The sequence below is a fragment of the Sceloporus occidentalis genome, unplaced genomic scaffold (genome assembly GCF_023333645.1).
Source record: "Sceloporus occidentalis isolate IW3139 unplaced genomic scaffold, rSceOcc1.0.p SCAF_460, whole genome shotgun sequence".
Lineage (NCBI taxonomy): Eukaryota > Metazoa > Chordata > Lepidosauria > Squamata > Phrynosomatidae > Sceloporus > Sceloporus occidentalis.
Genome location: NW_028317440.1, coordinates 147,598 through 169,331, shown reverse-complemented (window position 1 = coordinate 169,331; position 21,734 = coordinate 147,598). Strand labels below are relative to the sequence as shown.

The 21,734-nt window shown below is 46.2% G+C and overlaps 1 protein-coding gene across 1 annotated transcript in view; it reads left to right on the top strand.

Annotated features, from left to right (window-relative positions):
• Positions 1–14,706, top strand: part of LOC149271764 (mitogen-activated protein kinase kinase kinase kinase 5-like) — a 34,259-nt gene extending 19,553 nt beyond the window's left edge. Inside the window, exons 4-33 of the mRNA XM_089507128.1 lie at positions 57–121; positions 1,092–1,147; positions 2,072–2,119; positions 2,283–2,325; positions 2,679–2,751; positions 2,830–2,961; positions 3,330–3,392; positions 3,584–3,665; positions 3,941–4,057; positions 4,312–4,390; positions 4,718–4,802; positions 5,613–5,666; positions 5,997–5,999; positions 6,146–6,188; positions 6,715–6,883; positions 8,858–8,949; positions 9,346–9,387; positions 9,518–9,602; positions 9,874–9,953; positions 10,490–10,550; positions 11,447–11,449; positions 11,538–11,652; positions 11,829–11,887; positions 12,226–12,329; positions 12,437–12,617; positions 12,751–12,816; positions 13,095–13,187; positions 13,536–13,606; positions 13,927–13,982; positions 14,619–14,706. Of these exons, the coding sequence (XP_089363254.1) occupies positions 57–121; positions 1,092–1,147; positions 2,072–2,119; positions 2,283–2,325; positions 2,679–2,751; positions 2,830–2,961; positions 3,330–3,392; positions 3,584–3,665; positions 3,941–4,057; positions 4,312–4,390; positions 4,718–4,802; positions 5,613–5,666; positions 5,997–5,999; positions 6,146–6,188; positions 6,715–6,883; positions 8,858–8,949; positions 9,346–9,387; positions 9,518–9,602; positions 9,874–9,953; positions 10,490–10,550; positions 11,447–11,449; positions 11,538–11,652; positions 11,829–11,887; positions 12,226–12,329; positions 12,437–12,617; positions 12,751–12,816; positions 13,095–13,187; positions 13,536–13,606; positions 13,927–13,982; positions 14,619–14,706 (2,308 nt within the window). The remainder of the gene's footprint in view (positions 1–56; positions 122–1,091; positions 1,148–2,071; positions 2,120–2,282; positions 2,326–2,678; positions 2,752–2,829; positions 2,962–3,329; positions 3,393–3,583; positions 3,666–3,940; positions 4,058–4,311; positions 4,391–4,717; positions 4,803–5,612; positions 5,667–5,996; positions 6,000–6,145; positions 6,189–6,714; positions 6,884–8,857; positions 8,950–9,345; positions 9,388–9,517; positions 9,603–9,873; positions 9,954–10,489; positions 10,551–11,446; positions 11,450–11,537; positions 11,653–11,828; positions 11,888–12,225; positions 12,330–12,436; positions 12,618–12,750; positions 12,817–13,094; positions 13,188–13,535; positions 13,607–13,926; positions 13,983–14,618) is intronic.
• The last annotated feature ends 7,028 nt before the right edge of the window (positions 14,707–21,734 follow it).

The following is a 21,734-nucleotide window of genomic DNA, read 5'->3' as shown; positions in this document are numbered from 1 at the left end:
CACATCACAACCCACTGTGTAATTATGTGTATTTTTTTTTTCTTTTGTCCCGCTAGCCGTGAGAAGTTATGGATCTGTATGGAGTACTGCGGCGGGGGATCCCTTCAAGACATATATCATGGTACGGCAACATACAAACACAATGACTGGATCTCGCACTCGCTACCTAACCTGTCCTTCCCTCCTACAAGACAGAACAGATAAACTACACAAAACTGTGTGTAATAAAACCCGGTTACATTGGCATCATTAACAAGTTAAAAAAAGGGATGCCTCCCTTTTTTAGTTTGTTTGCTTATAGCTGTATGTGTAAGCGTGTATATGTGTGTGCGTGTATATGTGTGTGCGCCCATATTTGCTCAATTATAAGATACCCCGCAAAGTTGGGTCTTATTGAAAGAAAGAAAACAATTTTTAAAAGATCTGAATATAAGACGACTCCATGGGGAAAAATCAACGCCGCTGTTTTTGCCATAAAGCATTATTTAGTCATTCCGACACCCAACAAACGGATCATCTGCAACGCAAATCTTGTATATTCACCTGCCTATCAGTCAGTGGCTCAGAGACGAGGAGCGCATATTTATGAACAACATGATGCTCAGTCAATCTTAAAACAGCCTGAGGATATTGGGATATGTAGTCCACAAAGATTTGCCCCTATTTGAACTGGCTCCTCTCCAGAGCTTGTGAGTAGGAGCGCAGACTGATGGGAGATCATTATGCAGGATACGCTCGCCGAAGATCGTTTTTTACCGTGTAACTCCCGTGACGCGCGCCGATGTGTCCGCATAACGGCTTGAACACACGCAAACGGTAAATAATGTATCCGGCGGGGCTACGACAGGCGATGGAAGTGCCGACTGACTTTTTTGGCAGACTGCGATCTCTGTAAAGTTTAGATAACTATTTACATGCATCTTACGAATGTCTGTACACGATCCTTTACTCGATGTAGAGCCTAATCCAAAGAGCCAGGTCCCAAACTCAAAGAAGTGTCAATATTGGAGCCGTAACGTGCCGGCACGGTCATTAGATCTCCCCGTCTCAGCCTTTTAGAGACGTGACAATGTTCTTCTTTCTCCTTTCAGTGACCGGGCCGCTGTCCGAAGTCCAAATAGCGTACATGTGCCGGGAAACCTTACAGGTATCGCATCTCAAGTTAACCCGTTGCTGTCAATGCAGTTTGTATTATTGCCCCCGTTCCAGGTATAAAACAGATGAACTGATCCCAGCTCATCAGCGAAATACTTGTAGAAATGTATGCTAGATAGTAACACGGTTTAATGTGTAGTCTACCCAGACAAGGGTACCGTTCCATGAACGCCCGTGGTGGTTGGCCATCATTCCAAACTTGTTTGCAATAATAAAAAAGGAACATGTCAGCCCAACGCTAAAAGCCAATTGGTATCGAGTGGGCTTTGGTTTTGATTTGGCAAATTGGAACATCCTTCCTGCCGTATAATTGTCATTTCACCCGGACACTGGTTTAGCGTGTCAGAAGTAAGCAGTGTAAGCATACGGAGGTTTAAGCCATGTGCTTCACGTAGGTTTTGGTAGCCCATGTCTGTTTTTGGAAGCCATGTGGTGTTTTGGTATTTGTGCTCCGCGTGCGTCTGTATATTTAGTTTTTTAACGTGCTAACACATTGCACTGATGGCTTTGGCCATTCTCCCGGTATATACCGCATTGTTGGCTTCCCTGCGTATCCCTTTTTATAACCGCAATCCTACACCAGATAACGGCAGATCCAATCCGACTCCCAGTAGCAGGTCAGACTTTTGGATACATGTAGTAATACATTTCATTAATTAGAATATGGAGCGCTGATTGATAAAGGTCTAATAAGAATACGAGAGCAGCGCTCCGTGCTCGGGAAATCGCTTCTCTTATTTCATTGTGAGCCGGACAGAAGCTGATCTGGTCCATTGCAGACCTTGTCGGTCATCATCACGTGAATAATTTATATTTCCTTTGCACATTAGAGCCTGTCTTACTATTCAAGCCCGCCATTGAGATGCAAATATATATAAATATATACACACCTGATTGCTATTTCTTTTTATTTTAGGGCCTTGCTTATTTGCACAGTAAAGCCAAGATGCACAGAGATATTAAGGTAAGTGGACTTTGTGTTCCCCTTTTGTTCTCTGAGATGGAGTCAGATGCTTTATCTCTGGCGCTTCGAACAAGTATATTGCTTAGAGAACTCTCCGGCGGCAGGAACGTCCCTTGTACCAAATTCGGGCTGCATCTGATAAGTGGCATTTTTTCTCCTACAGGGTGCCAACATACTCCTTTCAGACAACGGAGAGGTCAAGCTAGGTAATGGTGCCGTGTTTGTGTGTGGATGCGGACAATGAATTAGGTTCAGACAATATGGTGCCCTCGTGATTCAACTAAAAAGATATAGATTTGCTGTGGGGGCAGCAATTTTTATGGTGTGGAAAAGACACGAAGATTTTTTTTTAATTCGAAGTTTTGGATGTTTTTTGTGTTTCCATTTCTGTGATGTGTTAAGTTTAAACTATCTGCAGAAGAGATCCATTTAAAAATACAAGAAACCATTTTAATATATATGTATATATAGTGTGTGGGGTATGTTTTACACGTAAATAATTGTATGCTGGCTGTTTTTACCTTCTGTTCCTTTAAGTGTCTCTTTACCTTCTTTCCAGCCGACTTTGGTGTGGCAGCAAAAATAACAGCTACTATTGCCAAGAGAAAATCCTTTATTGGAACCCCTTACTGGTAATCGCTCATGTCGTCATGTTTTCAGTCGTGGGGTGGGATTCATGGTGCCGGTGTGACGTGTTCTGCCTTCCTCAGGATGGCGCCAGAGGTCGCCGCGGTGGAAAAGAACGGGGGATACAACCAGCTCTGTGACATCTGGGCCGTTGGCATTACGGCCATAGAACTGGCCGAGCTGCAGCCGCCAATGTTTGACTTGCACCCGATGAGGTTTGTTGGCTTTGTTGGGCCATCGCTTTGTATTGTATGTAAAATACATATCCGTTGGCTACGTAGCTTTGGGGACCTTTCTGTATCCCTCATCCCATCTGATCCTTTAATTGTCGCATTAAAATAGATCTAGGGATTTGCTTAATGCTTCAAGGTAATTTGAAATGTTTAAATACTACCTGCCCTACTCATGCTATCTACTATCCTTCTTCAGGATTAAAGAGGAACCCCCACCACTTTTCATGAGACTTGCCCTTCAGGGAATGTTCTCAGCCTTCCTTGGCCTGTTATTTTGGGGCATGTGGTTTATTTGAACCTTCATCTGAAGCGCCTCACTAATACTTTAACTGTTTCTCTCTCTTATACAGAGCATTGTTCTTAATGTCAAAGAGCAACTTCCAGCCTCCGAAACTCAAGGAGAAGCTCAGATGGTACGTGGAGTCTTGCTTTGGTTGGAGTCCACGGCAAAGTGGGCTCCAGTGTGTATTCCAAAATAAAAAAAATTTTTGTTTATTAAAGTAGTTGTTTTTGGTAGAGGTTCCTGACGTATATATACGTATTTCTAAGAATTACTCTATTATAACTATCCTGCATGCCACAAAAAACGTTTTCCTTTCTACAGGAATCCAGTATTCCATAACTTTGTCAAAGTTGCATTGACAAAGAACCCAAAGAAAAGGCCAACAGCGGAGCGCCTGCTGACTGTAAGTAGGAGGACGATGTCCTGGAATAACATTCCGGCCGTTGGTCCGTGTCGTTATACGCAAACAAGGCATAATTATAAAAAAAAATCAGGATGTTTTTTACAATGATAAATTCTTCCCAACCTCCGCCGCAGTGATCTCTAAGGCATTGTTTCTGCAGTTTGCAGTAGTGGATCTCCCGCCTGAAGCCGGTGAACCTGTGTCTTCTTGCGGTTGGGACGAGTTTAGGTTTCTTGAGCTGCTCCATCAACCTTTGCCTTTTTATTTATTCGCAGCATCCCTTTGTGGGGCAGAACGGGCTGTCGAGGATACTTGCTCTGGAACTGCTGGACAAAGTGAACAATCCTGACAACCACCACCATTATACGGAGCCAGACGACGATGACATCGAGGTGGGTCAGAAATGTTTCAATGTATATTGGCTTCTTAAAGGATGGATTTATTTCCAGTATGAGTAAATAAGCATTGCGGCCGCCGCTTCTGTATGCAAAGGCTTCCACATTGTGAACATCATTGATGTACGAGATATGAAAGCATCTGTACATATATTTATATATTTCTAATGTATTTTATCTGTTATCCGATAAAAACCAGTAAGCAGTGATACTGGCGCCACTGGAGGGTTTCTCATTAGTGTATTTTGCAGCCTCCATCTGCTGTGCGCCATACCATCCGTTCTACAAACAAGTCAGTAAGAGCCGAGAAGACCGTGTCCGAACTCAACTGTAAGTCTATTAATCTCTCTTTTGTTGGTGTAACAAATGAACCGGGTGGGGGGCAACTTCATACACCCCGTGACGTGGCCGCTGAACAGGTCCATGGCGCTATACTGTGGCAGCAAATTATAAGCACACGGTGAAAAGATTCTAGTTTGTTTTTTTAGAGTGTGGCTTTGATCTTTACTTTGTTAGCCTTACTGCTACTTCATGTATAGAACAAAAATCTATTGCTTGTTTTTAATTGGAATAAATCCCTGATCGAACTTTCGCATGAGGCACGTCTGCCGCGTCGTATTCCTCTGACCCGTTTAATGATGCATTCTCTTTTTCTAGTTGACAAGTTGCATTTTGAGCCTCCGCTCAGGAAAGAGACGGAAGCTAATGAAGTAAGTCAAACATCAAGGCTGAACTTGGACGCGTGTCTTTTTTCAGCCTATCTAACTATGTAACGATCCGGGGGGGGGGGGGCGTCAGGAGACAAATACAGCCGTATGCCCCTCGTTTCAAGAAGGAGGCACGGTTCATCGAGGTCACATACCGTGATCTCGCATTAGTAGCACAGCATTAAGGACATTAAGGACAGGCTGAGGGTTCACTGGGTAAGTGAGATGTGTGTGTGAGTTTAGCTATGTTAGTGTGTGTAACCGTGTGTGTGTGTGTTTTAGTGTGAGTGTACGGGTTTGTGTGTTAGTGTTGGGAGTCTGGGTGTGTGTATTTTAGTGTGAGTGTCTGGTTGTGTGAGTGCCCTTCTTGATCAGGCTCTGTATCCACCCATGGTATGAAATGTTTTTAAACCAGTACAATGGATATTCGTCATGTGTATGTAACATGTAATCTACAGGTACTGGAAAATGTTTACCAGCTTCATGGGTTGTTCTTGTACCTTTAAGGCTGCCTCAGTCTTAATACTGAACGTCATAGTTATCAGAAAAATCGGATTCTTTCTGTTATGACAACCAGTGTTTTTGGTGTTTAGCACGGGCTCAGAATCGCTTCCGCTTCTCTTTCATTAATATTGGAGAGAGAGACACTTTTTCAGTATTTGTATGTTTTGTCCAATAATGAGACTTTTTATACTTATCTGGAGAAAAAAAAATGTGTTTAGTAAAGAGGGTAATGAATCAGGAAAGTCTTGACTACTATTTATGGAAACTATATTAAAAACTTCGTATTTTCACAGAAATTAGTATTTGATCGTGTGTCTTTCTCCACATTTTCAGGGTAGCAGAGAACATGAGTTTGGGTCCCATTGGAATGCGTTTGCAAATGGTGCAAATCCTGAGTAAGTGGAACTCTCATTTCTTTCATATCGTAACGTTTTCAGTATCTGTGTGGTTTTTCCTCTTCGTTAGATTATATCCCCTATTGCTATTAATTGGTTGGATACATTGTCCCACAGGCAGCCATTGACATTCTGCTTTATTCATTCCTCTGTAATGAATGAAGCTGTAATAATTCATTCCTTGCCGCTGCCTTCACGCTCTTACCCTCACAGCTCAATGCTGCCCCCAACAGGCACTCATTTTGTCAATCAGCGTAATTATTTTGAAGATATTGCTTTAAAAATTGCCTGTTGGGGGCAGCATCGAACTCTAGGGGTAAAAAAGTGAAGCCGGTGGCAAAGAGTGAGTTAGTGCAGCTATCTACCCTAGAGAGGGATGAATAAAGCCCGAGTACGAGTCTGTAGCTACAAAATAATTACCCTATAAAATGTTATCATCTTTATAAAATCTACATAGCGTATATCTGTTTTCTTTTTAGTTCCACAATGAAACGCGCTGTCCCACCACCTCTACCTCCTAAGGTAAGATCTGCCTGCGGGAACCACATAGCAATGAAGTATTTTAAATGATCAAAAGCAACATCCGACTGCCATTCCAGCTGAAGAAATAAACGTTTTTGGGTTTTTATTGTTAACTTGTCATTTTTATAACTAAGTCCTTAACAGTGAGGGATTGCGTCAAAGATATGCAGTGTTAGAATCTAGTAACAAAATATCACATGGGTGAAAATTTCAGCAGGTCGTACACAGCCGATGTGTAAATTGGGTAGGAGGGTGATTTATCTTAATAGTCAGTGGGGTGATCCCTGGCACATTGAGTGATGAGTTTGAGTGGCACTCCGTGGAATGCTGTAAGGAGCATTGGAAGCCAATGGGTTTCTCCCCAGTTACTGCTGAACAGTAACCTCCCGTGATCCTAGGCATGCAGAGATGTTTATAATCCGCGAGTGTTAATCCTTTAACATAACTGAAAGCAAAGTAAATTCATAATAATATAATGGCATATATATATGTGTGTGTTTTGTTTTATAATTCTGTATCATTGCAGCCTCAGAGGGTGTTCAGCTGCCCAGAGGACAGCTTGGCGGATGACGAGAGATCCAACACCATCAAACACGAACCAGAGAACAGAGCGGCTCAGATCCAGAGGAGGCAGAGCAGCCCAGGTTGTGGTCATCGGGTTGCACCTCCACGTAGTGTTCTGTCCGGCAGTATCAGCAGCCCGGGATTGTTCAGCAGTAGATACAGTGATCTGGGTAAATCGCGCAAAGCACAAGCAGGGAGAACGTCCCCTCTGCTGCAGCACAAGGAAGCCGCTAACGCAGCATCTTACCGACGGTAACTGAGAATGAGCACGAGCTGCGTATAAGTTCATGACGAGTACAACCACACGCTTCCTGCTCTTACGCTCGACGTCTGACGCCGCCATGGGTGTTAAGGTGACAAAAGAGCGCAATAAGAAGTTGGGTTTGGGCTTCACCAGAGATGTAATCTAGGAAATGGCTTAACATTTAGATATTACAAAGCTGAAATGAAGGCATCACTGGCTTATGTGTATACCTTAGCCTCTGTCTAGTTTATTGACTATTTTGTCTTTGTAAGCCTTTGAAACTACTTTAATAACCAATCTGGCTGATCGGACAAAAGAGGTAAGAGACGGGAGCCTTAGACGTACCAAACGGAAGAAACCCGGGACAGACACAGCCAACAATGTAGAACTCGACCAAAGGAAACTTTTTTTCCTTCTTTTTTTCTAGTTCGATAGTTCCACCTTGATTGACAGTCTGTAAATTCAATAAAAGTGTTTTGTTCGTATTCTCCGCTATACAAAATTTAGGGGATAGATCTAGAAAGAAAAAAAAAAACCAGACATACAGAAGTATTTTTCTTGTGTTCCTTTCAACGTCTCTCTTTTCCTGCTGCAGGTTGCTAATAGCAGAAGGTGGTGTGAGACATTATGATCCATCAGCCGTTTTTTTCCCCCTTTTTTTCTCTGTAATGGAACCCTCTGTAGCCGCGTTTTCGTTTGCACGCGGTGAAATGCGTTGGCTGATCTCGCTATGTATACTGCAATAATTTGTTACAATTCTTACGTTTTTTTTCTTGCAGTAGCTGAGTAAATAGTTCAGTATTCACATCTAGGATGTAACATTTGTCCTTTATATATACAGTGAATTATGTATAATGGCGAAAGGCTTGCATTGTGTAGAAAGGGATAATGTTAAGAGTCTGGAAGTGTGTGGAGGTACTGTGGATTTGTACATGGTGTTCATTTTCAAACCCCCCCATGCCTGCTTGGTCTTAATCTGTTCCGTTTAGCATTAAGTGTATGCGTTGGGTAGACTGAATTTTCCATGAAAACTATTTAAAATAAATTCTGAAAACAGGTAAAAAGGCTGTTGGGCACCAAAAATGCGTCAACCTGATCATAATGGCAACATTTCCACTCAATAAGTTGGCAAACATTTTACTGATGTATTTATGAAACATTTCTGGATCGTGCCTTCTTATCTGATTTTATTAAATTCGGTTGCGTGACATGTTTTAAAGTTCACAAAGAAGGTGCCGGAGTTTTGGTAATGACACCCCGTAACATGAATAGGTGAGACAGAATTATATTCCCACCCCACCCATGCATTCTATAAACTGTCGTCTGTATTTGAGGACAACTGGTTCAGGCAGGGATCTGGTGTCTCCAACGGGGCTGACGATCCCCATTATCCTTAGATGTCCTTCTGAACCAACTTTTTATATATTTTTAGCGTGCGCGTCGAGCGCGTCCCATTTCATTGGCTGTAGTTTTACTTTAGAATGTTTGAGTCAGTTTCTGATCATGAAAATCCAGACTCTACCCATGTCATACGCAAGCGTTTCCTCACCATCCTCGCCATCCATCTCCCTGCTTACTGCTTTGTAGCTCCAGTTCACCCCAGTGGCTATGGACTGTGGGGGCTCCTCAAGTTTGCGGTCTGGGCACATGCTGATACATCTGTGGCTTTACTCCGTTGGGGTCTTCAGCAGGTTCCAAGCATTTTCCTAGCTTTATTTGTCCACGCTTTAGGGCAGTGAAGTTCTTAAGTATGGGTGGTCTTTTTTCTGGTTCACCTGTGCCCTTCTCCTGGCTCCTAACGGCAATTAATTGATGTGCAAGTAAATATCTGCTATTAACTGTCTGTCTGTCTCGGCTTCAGGTAATGGCGATAGCCCCGGGAGGCTCAGCAGCCCCAGCAGCGAGGGGCCGAAGCCCCAGCTTCCTCAGAAGAAAGAAAAGAAGGATTTCCCTGTATGTACTGAAGTCCCCAGACACCATACCTTCTTCACTGTCCCGTTCTTAAGCTAGCATGGCTACATCCAAGACCAGACAGAAGAGGGCCGATGAGAGGGCTGGAAGTTTCACAGTAAATTATAAAACAAAATCGAAATTGTGTTACATCAACGGGCTGAATTGTTAGGTTGCAAATGCAGAAATCTTTATTCCATGCCACTTATTTATCTGTTTTATCCGCAAAACAGACAACTTCTTTACTGTAAATATAAGATTCAATGACCGGGTGTGATCGGTCCCTCTGGTTTTTGTACAACGACAACCGACTTTATGGCTCTGGTGGGGATAATGGTATTTGGGGTCCGACAGGAGAATAACCCTTCCCAACATTTTTTTTTGTTTGTTTTTACCAAGAAACCCACTATAAACGGATTGCCTCCCACTCCAAAGGTTCTAGTAAGTATTCATAAATGCATTCATTTCATTTATGTGCTGCTACATAATGTTACATCAGTCCTGGCCAGCGCCATATAGTGCTGAACACATGTAATATATAGATTTCTCTGTCTGTCTTCTGAATGTATAGATGGGAGCGTGTTTTTCCAAAGTGTTCGATGGCTGTCCCTTGAAGATTAACTGTGCGACTTCCTGGATACACCCAGACACCAAAGGTATTGTCTCGCGTTCTCTAGATAATGTTTTAACAAAATACATCTGGTGATATCCGAAGCTGGACAATGGTGTACGCGGGCGTAGCGGGAGGACTTCAGCAGATATCTGCTAGAAAAACAAAATGGCAGCCGTCCCTCAGTTTGTTTTGGTTGCCTTGTTATGGTATAAAAAAGACTTTGTAAATTCTCTGGTTGCGCCGGGTGAATGTCTAGAACCGTCTCTAATATTTGTTTGGCTACCACCAATAACGGACACCAATTTCCCCGACAGACCAATATATCATCTTTGGTACGGAGGATGGTATTTACACGTTGAATCTGAACGAACTTCATGAAACCACGATGGAGCAGGTAGGTGATAATCCACTAATTTGGTCACTAAGCAGGACTGCCCTGGGTGGCCGCTGCACTGCGGTTGGGCACCACATCTTTATAAACCCCTACAAACTGTATAACGGCAACTTTCCAGACCTACATCTAGAAGAGACTCGTGCAATGGGAAGAATTAATACAAAGTGTCCATAGCCGGTTACATGGGAGATAACCGGTCTCTCCAACTGGCCTGTTGAAGCGGTGCACCGGGCACCAGGACGCCCGATAAGGGGTATCCGTTCCCTGCCCCCATAATGCAGCATACATACTGCTGCCCTCACAGGACCAGCCAGCTTGGCCAGAGAATGGCGCTGGATGATATCGGTGGCCCCAGATGCTTCGTACGCACAGACTGTGGAAAATTTGCTCAAAGTCCCATATTTACAAAGGGCTATCCTGGGGAAGAGCTCTAAATGTAGAACGGTCGGCATCGTGTTTTATAAATATATGATGGCGCGTTTAGGCTTGTGGTCAAACGATGATGGCAATAAGTTGGTGGTCCCTTTGTTTTACAGTTGTTTCCTCGGAAATGCACCTGGCTCTACGTTATCAATAATACCCTGATGTCCCTGTCGGGTAGGTATTTCTGATATCTCATGACTGTATTTTGCCGGTCTTCCAGAAGGGGGCAGTAAAACATTAAACATTTTGTGTTGTTGGTAAAAGAGTTAAACCGTCACGTCGGGGCAGTTTATGTGCCAGGAACAAAGGGCGCATTTAATGCGGAATGGCCGGGCTCCTGCGGGTTCAGAATGAGAGCTCATTGAAATTCAGAATTTGACATTTACACACTGCGCTCTAGACAGGGGGATCCTAATAACCGAAATGAGAATTGTCTGCCTTGGCGTCTCGCCCGGCTCTGTGAAAGCTTCCACCCTTCTAGTTTGGCGGTGTCAAGACAAGCTTTTCTGTGTATATATATATATATATAACAACGTAATTAATTATACCGTTGCCGCTTCCATCTTAAAACGCGGTGCCAAGTACACAGGGCTGGAGCTACAGACCGCATTGTAACACATCACGGTCCCGTTCTTCATTGGGGCAAAAGGTCAGGTCTGCCGTCTGGTGAAGGCCCAGGTCCTGTCTGAACTTTCCAAGCTCCTTCTATCGGTTTTAGACATGTCTTCGAAACCTTCGGGGTACCCCGGTGATGATACACGACGTGCCCATCGCTCCAGCGCTTTATCCGTTATGATTCCCCTGGAGCAGTTTATAAATTCCATGTGTCGGCAGCCCGGCGGCTTTGGAAGCTGCCGCTTTGTTAATAACTAATCGGTGTCCCGGTTAAATAAATGATGGGATGTGCGGCACATGATTTCAGGTGGTCACAGCATTAAGGGAGGTTCTGTAAATCTTTATACACGTGTCACTCACCTTTTATGTAAATAATTAAACAAAATGACATTTGACTAATTCCGTTTCCTTTATTTTTCTGTGACCCTGGACACGCGCCGCCCCGTCCTCTGCAGAAGGTAAATACGTTTTCTCGGCCGTTTTCTTTTACCGGTTTCGGTGATCGTGGACTTGGGTAATGACTTCAATGTACGTTTTGGCTTACAGGTAAAACTCTCCAGCTTTATTCACACAACCTGATAGGCCTGTTTGAGCAAGCCAAAAAGCCTGGCCTAGCGGCACATATACCGGGCCACCGCTTTCCTGACCGGATACTGCCCAGGTAAGCGTGTGCATGGTGGACAACCTAACCTTTCAGGCTTCTAGCAACGAGCAGCTCAAGACCCTTCCTACCGGCTCGGGCAACTTTGGTGCCTTGATATGAACTTCCATAATCCATCAGCAGACGTCGTCGGTCCGCAAATTGCTTTGTTTGTGAATTTCTGGTCTTCGTTTTAGGAAATTCGCCTTGACGACCAAAATCCCTGAAACCAAGGGCTGCCACAAGTGCTGCATTGGTACGTACGTCCCGGAGACGCGCTTCTTCCTCTGCCGTCGCGTTTACCCCGTCCAATAGCCTGATCTAGAACCGCTTCTAGCACCATGACAAAGATTTCCCGTTATTAACCCCGTACAGGCTCAAAACGCATTGTTTTGAATGGGTTTAGGGACCGCCTATTGTCCTTAAGGGGTTACGTTTAACGTTAGTGAGAAATCCCTGCGGCTGCTGGGGGTAAATTACCCTAATGTTTAGCTGCTTAGCTTGGTAGCTATTACAAGGATCAATGCCTTAAAGAATAGTATGGCTTGCATTGAGCGGGACCCTTTATCTCTCTCTTTCCTATACGTTTTTCAGTACGGAATCCATACACGGGACACAAGTACTTGTGCGGAGCCCTGCCGTCTGGCATCGTCTTACTCCAGTGGTATGAGCCAATGCAGAAATTCATGTTGATAAGGGTACGTAGCGCTGCCTTTTGTGTGTGCGTGTAAATGTTCAGATTGTATTATGTTTGGAACAGAATTTTTATGATCTCCCCCCCCCGCCCTGATTTTGTATTTTTCAGCATTTTGATTTCCCTCTGCCAAGCCCGCTAAACGTGTTTGAAATGCTGGTGATCCCAGAGCAGGAGTATCCCATGGTCTGCGTAGCCGTCAGCAAAGGGGTGGAAGCCGGGCAAGTCGTCCAGTTTGAAACCATCAACCTGAGCTCCGCTTCTTCCTGGTTTACGAAGATCGGCACAGGTAGCCTGCCTGGTTTGCTTCTACTTTTCTTCTAGAGGACCAGTTGCCGTTTGTGAGATTAACCCCGTCCCTTCTCGTGGTACAGTAGGCCCGCAGCGCATGCATTAACGTGTTTGGTTTCCATTCTTTGCAGAAGGTCACCAGCTGGAGGCCATACACGTGACGCAGCTGGAGAGAGACACGGCCTTGGTCTGTCTGGACCGTAAGTGACAGATGATGATTATCGCTATCGGGTTCTTTATTGGTAATGTGCAGGGCTGTCCCAAGGCTGGTGCAGGGCCCTTGACTCTTGGGGGGGGGCGGTCAGCACTGGGTGGGCTGCTCATCATTGGTGTAACTGGTCACAATGACTTTGTCCACATTGATTATTATTTCTCCCAGTCCTTGTTCCATTTCAACCGCTTTTGTCTTGGCTCTGGATAGCTGATAACCCTCTGGTTCATAAGCAAAATGGTAATGATGATTGTTTTTTGTTCTTAGATGATGTAAAAATTGTGAACCTCCAAGGGAGGCTAAAGTCTAGCAAGAAACTGGCGTCAGAACTCAGCTTTAATTTCCACATTGAATCAGTAGGTAAGTTCCTTGCATAAAAAGTGTCAACGGAGCCGGCCAGAAAACTGCATGGATCTCAAAGTGTTCCGTTCTTCCGAAGTTTCGGCCCAAAAAAATCTTCCTCTTTATGAAGGGTGTCACATGTTCATAAATACACCTTAACGGAGACTTCCAAAAAGTAGGTTTTTATCACTACTTTTGCTTAGATCACCCCTTATCCAATCTTTAATTGCTGATTCTTTCAGCCAGCTTTCCTGGTTTTTAGACCAACTTGCTTGCTGACGAAGCGGTTCCGTAGAGAAAGAAAACTATGTGCCCTTTGTGGAAAAGGCAATGTTTTTACACGGTTTGCTTGCTGTGTCGTTTCAGTGTGCCTTCAGGACAGCGTGCTTGCCTTCTGGAAACACGGCATGCAGGGCAAGAACTTTAAATCAAACGAGGTAAGCCTTCAAAATGGCTTTTTAGCCCTATAAGTACAAAAAGGCTTGCTTAGGAAGCGCCTTTTTTTTTTTTTTTGAGATTATATTAAAGCAAGTCCTGCGAATGTTCGGAATTTTCGACTGCATCCCATCGGCAGGGTTTTCGGATCTGCTTCCTCCCCTACGTTCTGTAACGTGTGGCTCCCGGAGACTCTTTGGGGCCGGCTGCGACAAGCAGTATGGGGGAGGGCCTGGCGGCAGGAAGTAGTTGCTGTCGGGAGATTAAAATAAAGATTGTCAGCCGTGATTAAGACGCGTGCCGCCTTCTTCTCTCTTTCTAGGTTACACAAGAAATTTCTGATGAGTCCAGAGTGTTCCGCTTATTAGGATCAGACAGGTATTGTTTTCATCTTGGTTAATAAACCGAGTGGATCTGTGTGTTCCTCGGCACCCCCCTTTTAAAATATAAAAACACCTGCAAAAAATGTAATTTTTTGCAAGACTATGAATAGGAAGAAACACGCTTTCTGTGTACTCCGCCAGAGCAGCCATCTGACAGTCTACTCCCCGAACAGACTCGTCAGACATGAATGCCTATTAATGTACTTAGTAAGTACTTTAATACGCAACCAGCGCTGCATGGCGTCTTTAACCCCCAGCGCTGCATGGCGTCTTTAACCCCCAGCGCTGCATGGCGTCTTTAACCCCCAGCGCTGCATGGCGTCTTTAACCCCCAGCGCTGCATGGCGTCTTTAACCCCCAGCGCTGCATGGCGTCTTTAACCCCTAGCGCTGCATGGCGTCTTTATCCCCCAGCGCTGCATGGCGTCTTTAACCCCCAGCGCTGCATGGCGTCTTTAACCCCCAGCGCTGCATGGCGTCTTTAACCCCTAGCGCTGTATGCCGTAATGCAGGTCAGCATGTACAATAATTTAGTTTTATTTCATTTTTCCCCAGTTTTGCTTCCTCCATCTGCATGGGGGGCCGCCATTGCCGTCAGTTGTGGTGATAAAATGTTTTCTGTCTGCTTACAGAGTGGTCGTGCTGGAGAGTCGTCCAACGTTGAACCCGACTGCCCACAGCAACCTCTACATCCTGGCCGGACACGAGAACAGCTATTAGATAGCCATTCAGCATGCGCGTGTGCGACGTACGACATAGGAATATAAATTCCAACATAAGTGTCCCTGCTTGGGTGCTATACAGGGTGGATTGCGCCTTGCCTTTTATTGGGTAGACTTTATTAACTTTTTTTTTGTTTTACCTGCTGGCAACGGCTACATTTCCTGTCACCACCATGTGGTGTTGGTTTTATCCAGATGTTCAATAAAAAGCTGTGACACAAGCAGCCCCTTTATGATAAGTGAAAAGGAATGAGGGGTACAACTAGAGGTGGTGGGGGGCACCTTGGCATAGTTCCTGTAAGGGTTTTTTTTTTTCCCACTTTTGGACTCGAGCAAACAGCTGGCAATCTGATTTGGTATTGAAGCATTTTCTTCACTGAACGCCGCAGCCCAACTTCCTAAGCGGATAATCGTTGTAAGGGAGGAACCAAGCACACGTGTGCCATGTAAGAGTTAAAGCCCCTGCTTCCTTGCACACCAGCAGAGAGAGACCACCAGGGGCGCTCCGCATATTAGCGGGGGAAATCCCGTTCCGGGATAAAGTTGCTTGCGAAGCACCTCGTACTGTAAGAATTAACCGGCAAAACTGACCATCGTGACGGTTCATGGACAACGCATCGCCGTCCGAGTCTAGTTAAGCATTAAACGTTCGGATTTGCAGAAAATCAATATATTACACATATCGGCGGCTCGAGGGTCCGCGTCTATGCGAAATAGCGTTTAAATAGATTATGGCAGATCCGCTTATTCCTAAACGCCAGGTATGTGACACTACAGGTGAACACATGCACGCTGGGACATAAATGTGTCTTAAGTCTGTCGCATTAGAATATTCTGTAAATTAGAATGTTTTAATCTTATTTATTAATCATCTGCTTGAGTGGGTCATAAATCTTCTTTTAGCGAGTTGTATAGGGAAGGTTGAATATTTCTTTTTATCCGTTAGTGCCTTATCTTTTTGGCTTTTTACTATGCTTGTTTTAACCTGGGGGTCTGTATTGTACAGTAAAGGGGTTTATTTAAAGGGCTATGTGTTAGCTAAACCGTTCCTCATTGGCACAGCTAATACCCAACTAGTTCTCCAAAAACTAAACATTAAACCAAATTTCAAGTCCGAAAAACATAATGAATCCTACGAAATAGGGATAATTATTTAATGTGCCTTTTAGCTTTTCTTTGAGACTCTTTAACGTAAGCTTTACATCTCTATCGCAAGAATGGCTAACACGTCAATGACCTCGTTTTGTGCCAACCGCAAAGTTATTTCTTTAACCTCAGTCCTAACAGGGACCTGGTATGTGTTTTTTTAACCTCTTGTTGGTCAAGAAAAGGTTTAAACGCAATTTTAATCTTGACGTTGCTTAACCAAGTCATTGGTACAACATGCGCAAAAACCGTTAAGAACGATCTTTTTTGTGTCAAAAATGTACATCAGTAGATCCGAGCGTGATATGCCCTCATTGTACATTTTTGCTAACCAAAGTGCCTGGGGAGTCTTGGAGGGTGCCTTTTGTTTATTTTCCAAGGCTTGTAGTACGTAACGATATTATCGAGATTGTTCCGTGTATTAATAACTTACCGGGGGGAAACCACATTTTTTTCTCTCCCGACAGTGTCATTGCCAAAGGATTCCAGAAACACTCTAGAAATACGATCAATTTGCTGTTTTTAGTTCCAAGACGTGTGTGTTAATTGTAATGTGATTTTCCGTAATGAGTAAGACTTAATAAAGAATGCTAATATTGTGCATTTATTTTTGATGTTTGACTTATCCTTTCGGTAGGTTTAACACTGGCATAGTGTATGAAAAGACCAACCCTGGGGGGGCGTGGCCAACTGTTGGAGAAGATGGCTGCTTGAGACCTTAGCTCCGTCGGTCCCCCGGTATTATTAGCACCTAATCGCTATCAATTGCACTTATGGTGCGTAACAGACGACAGTCCTCCACCCCGTCGGGGCCTGGGGAGGGTGCCATGCCCTCGGCGGCATCCCTTCGGGAGTATTTTCGCACCCCTGCGGTGTTGACCTCACAGGCCCCTGATGACCACGAGGCGCCTTCGCCCGCGGGTTCCCGCGATTCCGAAGATAGGCAGGAGGATGTGGCTACGGGAGTGCCTGATGTACCTACCTGTTCTGCGGATGTTCGCCAGCTCTTTTCATCTGCTCCATGGCGCGAGGACTTTAGCAAGTTGCTGTCGGAACTGAAACAAACCGTGACCGATGCCGTGGCGGGCATTCGGGCCGACCTGGATGGGCTGGACCGTCGCCTTGCTCTCCGGGAGGCAGATTCTACTCACCAGGCTCAGAGAACGTCTGCCCTGGAGTCCTCTTCTGCCCACCATGCCTTTTATTTGGCTGAATATCGGAGGAGGTTGGAGGACCTCGACAATAGGGGCCGACGCCACAATATCCGCATTCGGGGTCTGCCGGAGGAGGCTACCCATGCACCTGAGGATGTTGGGGGTCTTGTGGCCCGCCTGTTTAACAGTCTCTTGGGGAGACCTCCCGAGACTGTGGTCTCTTTGGATCGAGCTCACAGAGCTTTGAGACCTAGGGGTCCCCCGACAGCGCCACCGAGAGACATTATTTGTTGCGTTACTGACTTCCAGCTCAAGGAGCAGATTATGCGGCGTGCGCGGGAGGTGGGCTCCTGGACTTTCAATGGTTCGGCGGTCACCCTATTCCAGGATCTCTCCGATATCACGCTCCAGAATCGGAGAGTGCTGAGACCTCTTACGGCTGAGCTCCGGAGTCGGGGCATTCCATACCATTGGGGTTACCCCTTCAGCCTTAATGTGCGCTCTGGAGGATCTACTTATTCGCTCCGTTACCATCGTGAGTTGTCGGCGTTCCTCCGAGACCTCCACCTACCTGCGCTTCGAATCCCTGATTGGAATATGCCTGCTGTCCCGGGGGATCGTGGTTCTGGCAGCGGAGAAGCGGGTTCTTCACGTCGAGGGGAGAGGATGCTTGGCCGTGTTCCCCGCACCGGGCGTCTGACTACTAGGGCTCCAGAGGCGACGGATCCGGAGGAGTGAGCACCCTGGGATATATCCCTGCTGCTCTGTCAGGTGGCGGCCGCCTCCGCGGTTCAGTTGGCGTGCATCCTGATTGCCTGCTCCTGGGCCATTTCTCCCCCTGCCATTGCCTTTGGCCCTGGGCCCCAGCCTTGCCCCCCCTCCTTGAGCCCTGCTTCGTGACTCTGCTCGGGGCGTCCTGCTCCCTCCTGCCTCCCTTGTGGACGCTATCCTGCGTCGAAATGTCTGCACCCCGTTAGCTGGGTTGCTGTGTGGAACTGTCTATGTTTTGGGGGGGTTGTGTTTTGTTTGTTTTCTTTTTCTGTAACGGATCGGTGGGGGGGGGGGGGTGGCTCGGGTTTACATTGCCTACATAAGGTTTACTGCTGTTGGGGGTTTTTTCCACTTGTGGATGCCCCGGGTCTTGGGAGGTTGTGTGGAATGTCTTTGGGCTGGTTAGGGGCAATTATCGTGGGGGTGCGGGGGGGGAGGGTTTCGGCACTTTTGGGTGGGGGGGGCTTGGGTTTTCTGTTCTTGTTTATTTTCCTTTGCGCTCACTTCCTAACATTGCCCTTTGCCCACTGAGGTGTTGCCTGCGATCGCTCACTTTTCGGTCATTACGAGTTATGCTTATAATGATATACTGGGGGATACATAAACACTATTTTACAGTGGCCTTCTCCTGTCGGCTGTTGCCCTTTGTTGGCGTCTGTGTGGCGATCGACGTTTCGCTATCATGCCGTGACATGTCCCCTAGATCACTGATCGTGCCTTCTTTGGGGTTTTGGGGGTGGAGGGTGGGTCGGGTTTAGGGGGGGGATTTGCGTCGATACTACGATATGCTCTCTTGTGTGCCGGGGACCGATGGTTGGTCTCATGTTCTCTTTGGTTACTTTTGTAGTTTTTGTTTTGTTTTTTGCCGGATTCTTTTTTCGGTTGTCACTCTGCCTCTTACCGTAGGCGTCGTGTGGTGCTGGTAGAACGCTGTGGTCCTGCTGTTTCTGGGCCTTTCGGTGTACCTTCTTCCAGTTGACGCCCTAGGTATTCATTTGGAGGGTGGGGATTGTTTCTCCCCCCCTCCCTGAATATTGGTTTGTTTGTTCAGTTGTTCCTCCTACCTTTCATTGTCTTCGTGTTCCTCTCCTGGTGTTTGTTCCCCCCCCCCCCCTCCCGGTTTGTGTATTTGTCTTTGTTTTTGTCTTCCTCTCCTGGGGTTTGTTCCCCCCTCTACCCTCCCTCCTTTTTGTATTGCTGTGTTTCTCTTTCCTTTTCCTTTTCCTTGTCCCTTCTCCCTTTCCCTGAGAGACCCTGACTCGTGCTCTGGGGGACGATTTGCCTCCTGTTGATTTCATCCTGCACTATGGCTTCTCGGCCTGCCGCTCTTGTTGTGCTCTCGATCAATGCTAAGGGGCTTAATGTCCCTGAGAAACGTTCAATTCTGCTTAGGGATTTAAAGCGTCAACGTGCCTCTATAGCGTTTATCCAGGAGACTCATTTTCGTGATGGGGCTCATCCTCATCTGCGGTCACGCGATTACCCTGTTGCCTATTTCAGTAACAATCCACGCTCCAAGTCGAAAGGGGTTGCTATTTTGTTTTCTAACCGTGTCCCGCTTACTGATGTTATTCATTTAGCAGATCCGGAGGGTAGATTCCTCTTTGTGAAGGGTAAACTTGCCGATACCTGGTATACGTTTGCTAATGTCTATGTCCCTAACACTGGGCAGCACTTGTGGCTTTCTAAAACATTTCGTGCCTTGCGCCGATTTCAGGAGGGGCTGTTAATTTTCGGTGGGGATCTCAATGTAGCTCTGTCTCCTCGTTTGGACACGTCTGCGGGGATGTCTCAGACCCCCTCTCATGTCTTAAAACGTATTCACTCCTTGCTCACGTCTGAGCAATTGGTAGATTGTTGGAGAGCCCTTCATCCTTCTGACAAAGATTTTAGTTTTTATTCTATTCCGCACAACAGGTATTCTCGCATTGACTGTTTGTTTATCACTCACTATAATCTCCCTCTCTTGGTTGCTGCTCGCTATGGAGCTATTACGTGGTCTGACCATGCTCCCCTATCCTTGACACTTTCCTCCCCCCTGTCTCGACCAACCCAGAGCTCTTGGCGGCTGAACGAGTCCTTGCTTAATGATGCCCGTGCCTTGGAGGATACTGCCGCGACCGTACGCAACTATTTTTTGTCCAATGTGACTCCAGATCTGCCTCTTCCTACTATTTGGGAAGCACATAAATGTGTTGTCCGTGGTCAGCTTATTAGATTGGGGGCTGCTAAGAAGAGGGATCATGCTCAGAAGCTTAGCGCATTATATTTGCAGATAGAGAGGTTGGAGAGGGTTCATAGGGACACGATGGTGGCTGCTGACTTTACGCGTTTACTTGCGCTCCGTGCGGAACTCGCTGCTATCCTCAATGCCCAAGCTCAGAGATCTTTTGTTCGTTTTAAGGCCCTATTTTATGAACACGGGAACAAGCCGGGGAAATATTTAGCCCGCGCCTTACGCAAGAAACGACAACTTTCCTATATACCTAGAATTCGTTCCGCTGGGGGTACCTTGCGATACCTTCCGTCGGAAATCGCGCACGAATTTGTGGCCTTCTATTCTAACCTCTACAATCGCTCCCCTACCCATGATTCCTCTGGGGATACGGAGGCTCGTCGAGTGGCTATTGCTCGATATCTATCCCGATACTTACCCCGTCGTCTGTCCACTTCGGACTCTGCGCAGTTGGAGGTTCCGATTTCTCTGGACGAATTGTCTAGGGCGATTAAGCTTTCTAAATCTGGTAAGTGTCCGGGTCCAGATGGTCTCTCTCTAGCCTATTACAAAAAGTTTTTTGATATTTTGGGTCCCCAATTGGTCTCTGTGTTTAATTCTATTCTGAAGGGGGATTGCTTCCATCCCCATACTTTGGCGGCTACGATAGCTGTGATCCCGAAGGAGGGGAGGGATGCTGATCTCTGCGGTAACTACAGGCCTATCTCCCTGTTGAACGTCGATATAAAGTTATTCTCCAAAATTTTGGCTTTGCGTTTGGGTCGATTTCTCCCGGCTCTGATTCATCCTGATCAGTCGGGCTTTGTGCCTGGTAGGGAATGCAGGGATGGGACTATCCGTGCACTGAATCTTATTCACTTGGCTGGGCGTTCAGGGGCCAGGTCCATATTGCTTTCTACAGATGCTGAGAAGGCTTTTGACCGGCTTGACTGGACGTTTATGCTCGCTGTGCTTCGTGAGGTAGGTCTTGGTCCTCATATGATGGGCTGGGTGTCAGCTTTATACTCTAGGCCCTCTGCTAGGGTTCGCATTAATGGTGCTCTGGGCCCCTCGTTCCCTATCTCAAACGGCACTCGGCAGGGCTGTCCGCTCTCCCCGCTACTCTTTGTACTTTCCCTGGAACCCTTTTTGGAGGCGGTGCGCGCTAACCCGGATATTGCAGGGGTGGTGTGTGCGGGTGTACAGCATAAAACAGTGGCTTTTGCGGATGATATGCTATTTGCACTCACGACTCCCCATGTCTCGCTACCTGTGCTCCTCGAGGAATTTCGGCTCTATGGCAGTCTCTCTAATTTAAAAATTAATTTCGCAAAATCTGAGATATTAAATATTTCCTTGCCTGGGGCGGAGGTGGCCGCCTTGACCTCCTCCTTTCCCTTCCGTTGGTGCGCTCAAGCGCTGCGTCATCTGGGGATATGGTTGACTGCGGACTTATCTCTTTTGTATCGGTTTAATTTTCCCCCATTGCTTGATGGGATTCGCAGGGACCTTCGCACATGGGGGTCCTTGGTTATCTCTTGGGTTGGTAGGGTTAATGCCCTTAAAATGAACGTTCTTCCCCGCATATTGTTTCTTTTGCAGGCCTTGCCTATAGTTCTGCCGCGGGCTTTTTTCTCGACGGTGCGTTCGATGTTCCTATCCTTTATCTGGGCCAGGAAATCCCCTAGGTTGGCCATGGCGTTATTGCAGAGACCTAAGGTGAAGGGTGGTCTGGGGTTG